The sequence below is a fragment of the Bison bison genome, unplaced genomic scaffold (genome assembly GCF_000754665.1).
Source record: "Bison bison bison isolate TAMUID 2011002044 unplaced genomic scaffold, Bison_UMD1.0 scf7180017858502, whole genome shotgun sequence".
Lineage (NCBI taxonomy): Eukaryota > Metazoa > Chordata > Mammalia > Artiodactyla > Bovidae > Bison > Bison bison.
In genome coordinates this window covers 17,971-19,029 of record NW_011489074.1, presented here as the reverse complement: position 1 = coordinate 19,029, position 1,059 = coordinate 17,971, and the positions used below count along the sequence as shown (strand labels likewise).

The window sequence follows — 1,059 nt, the reverse complement described above, 5'->3', positions numbered from 1 at the left end:
ATGGTCTTGAAGATTTTATAGCCTTATTGAAATTAAATGCAGAATTTCACGTGATGTGTATTTTTCTAGAAGAGAGTTTATGGCTTTCATCAGATTCTCAATCCCTTCCCGCCCAAGATTGATTTGCTTCCTTAGGGCTTTGGAGAAAAGTAAGCAAGTTAAGGGAGGTAAATCTGCCCCCTGGTAACCACTTCTGTTTCTCTTTTCTCATTTTGTCCCGACCTCAGCGTATACATAGGTGGCTCCACCCGGAGGATAACAGAAGTAAAGAAATTTGAATCTGCCACTTCAAGTTCCATATAAATTGCACATTTCTGGAAGAGGGCGATGGCTGTGGCCCTGGGTTGTGCAATCCAGGCCTCCTTGAATCAGGGCTCGGTGTTTCAAGAGTATGATACTGACTGTGAGGTCTTCCGCCAGCGCTTCCGGCAGTTCCAGTACAAAGAAGCAGCTGGGCCTCATGAAGCTTTCAACAAACTCTGGGAGCTCTGCTGTCAATGGCTGAAGCCAAAGATGCGTTCTAAGGAGCAAATCTTGGAGCTGCTGGTATTGGAGCAATTCCTAACGATTCTCCCCACAGAGATAGAGACTTGGGTGAGGGAACATTGCCCAGAGAACAGAGAAAGAGTTGTGTCACTGATAGAAGACTTACAGAGAGAACTTGAGATACCAGAGCAGCAGGTGAGAAAAGAGGTTGGGATCTTGGTAATTAGACCCAAAGAAGTAACAAGGCAGCTGGGACTGGATCAGACCTTCTGACTGGTACCACAGGATTTCCCTGCTGGAGCTTTCCAATTTTTCCTTCTACTGGAATCAGCATAGGTTCCAGACAGTCTCAACTATTAAACCCAACTCCACTTCTATAACAAATATTTGGTAATGTCCCCTTTACTATCCTAAAATGAAATTTATGAATAATATAAATTACATATACAAAATTAGGGAAAAAATCAATATAATAAGTGCCCTGTGGGCCAAATATTACACAAAGCCTATTTTTATACAACCCACGAAATAGTCATAGTTATTACCTTTTTGAAGGATGGTTAAAAAAAGAAG

At 42.1% G+C, this 1,059-nt stretch overlaps 1 protein-coding gene across 1 annotated transcript in view; it reads left to right on the top strand.

The window, feature by feature from the left end:
- Positions 1-1,059, top strand: part of ZNF449 (zinc finger protein 449) — a 13,219-nt gene that overhangs the window by 2,316 nt on the left and 9,844 nt on the right. Inside the window, exon 2 of the mRNA XM_010863607.1 lies at positions 228-681. Coding sequence (XP_010861909.1) covers positions 328-681 — 354 coding nt within the window. The 5' untranslated portion in view covers positions 228-327. The remainder of the gene's footprint in view (positions 1-227; positions 682-1,059) is intronic.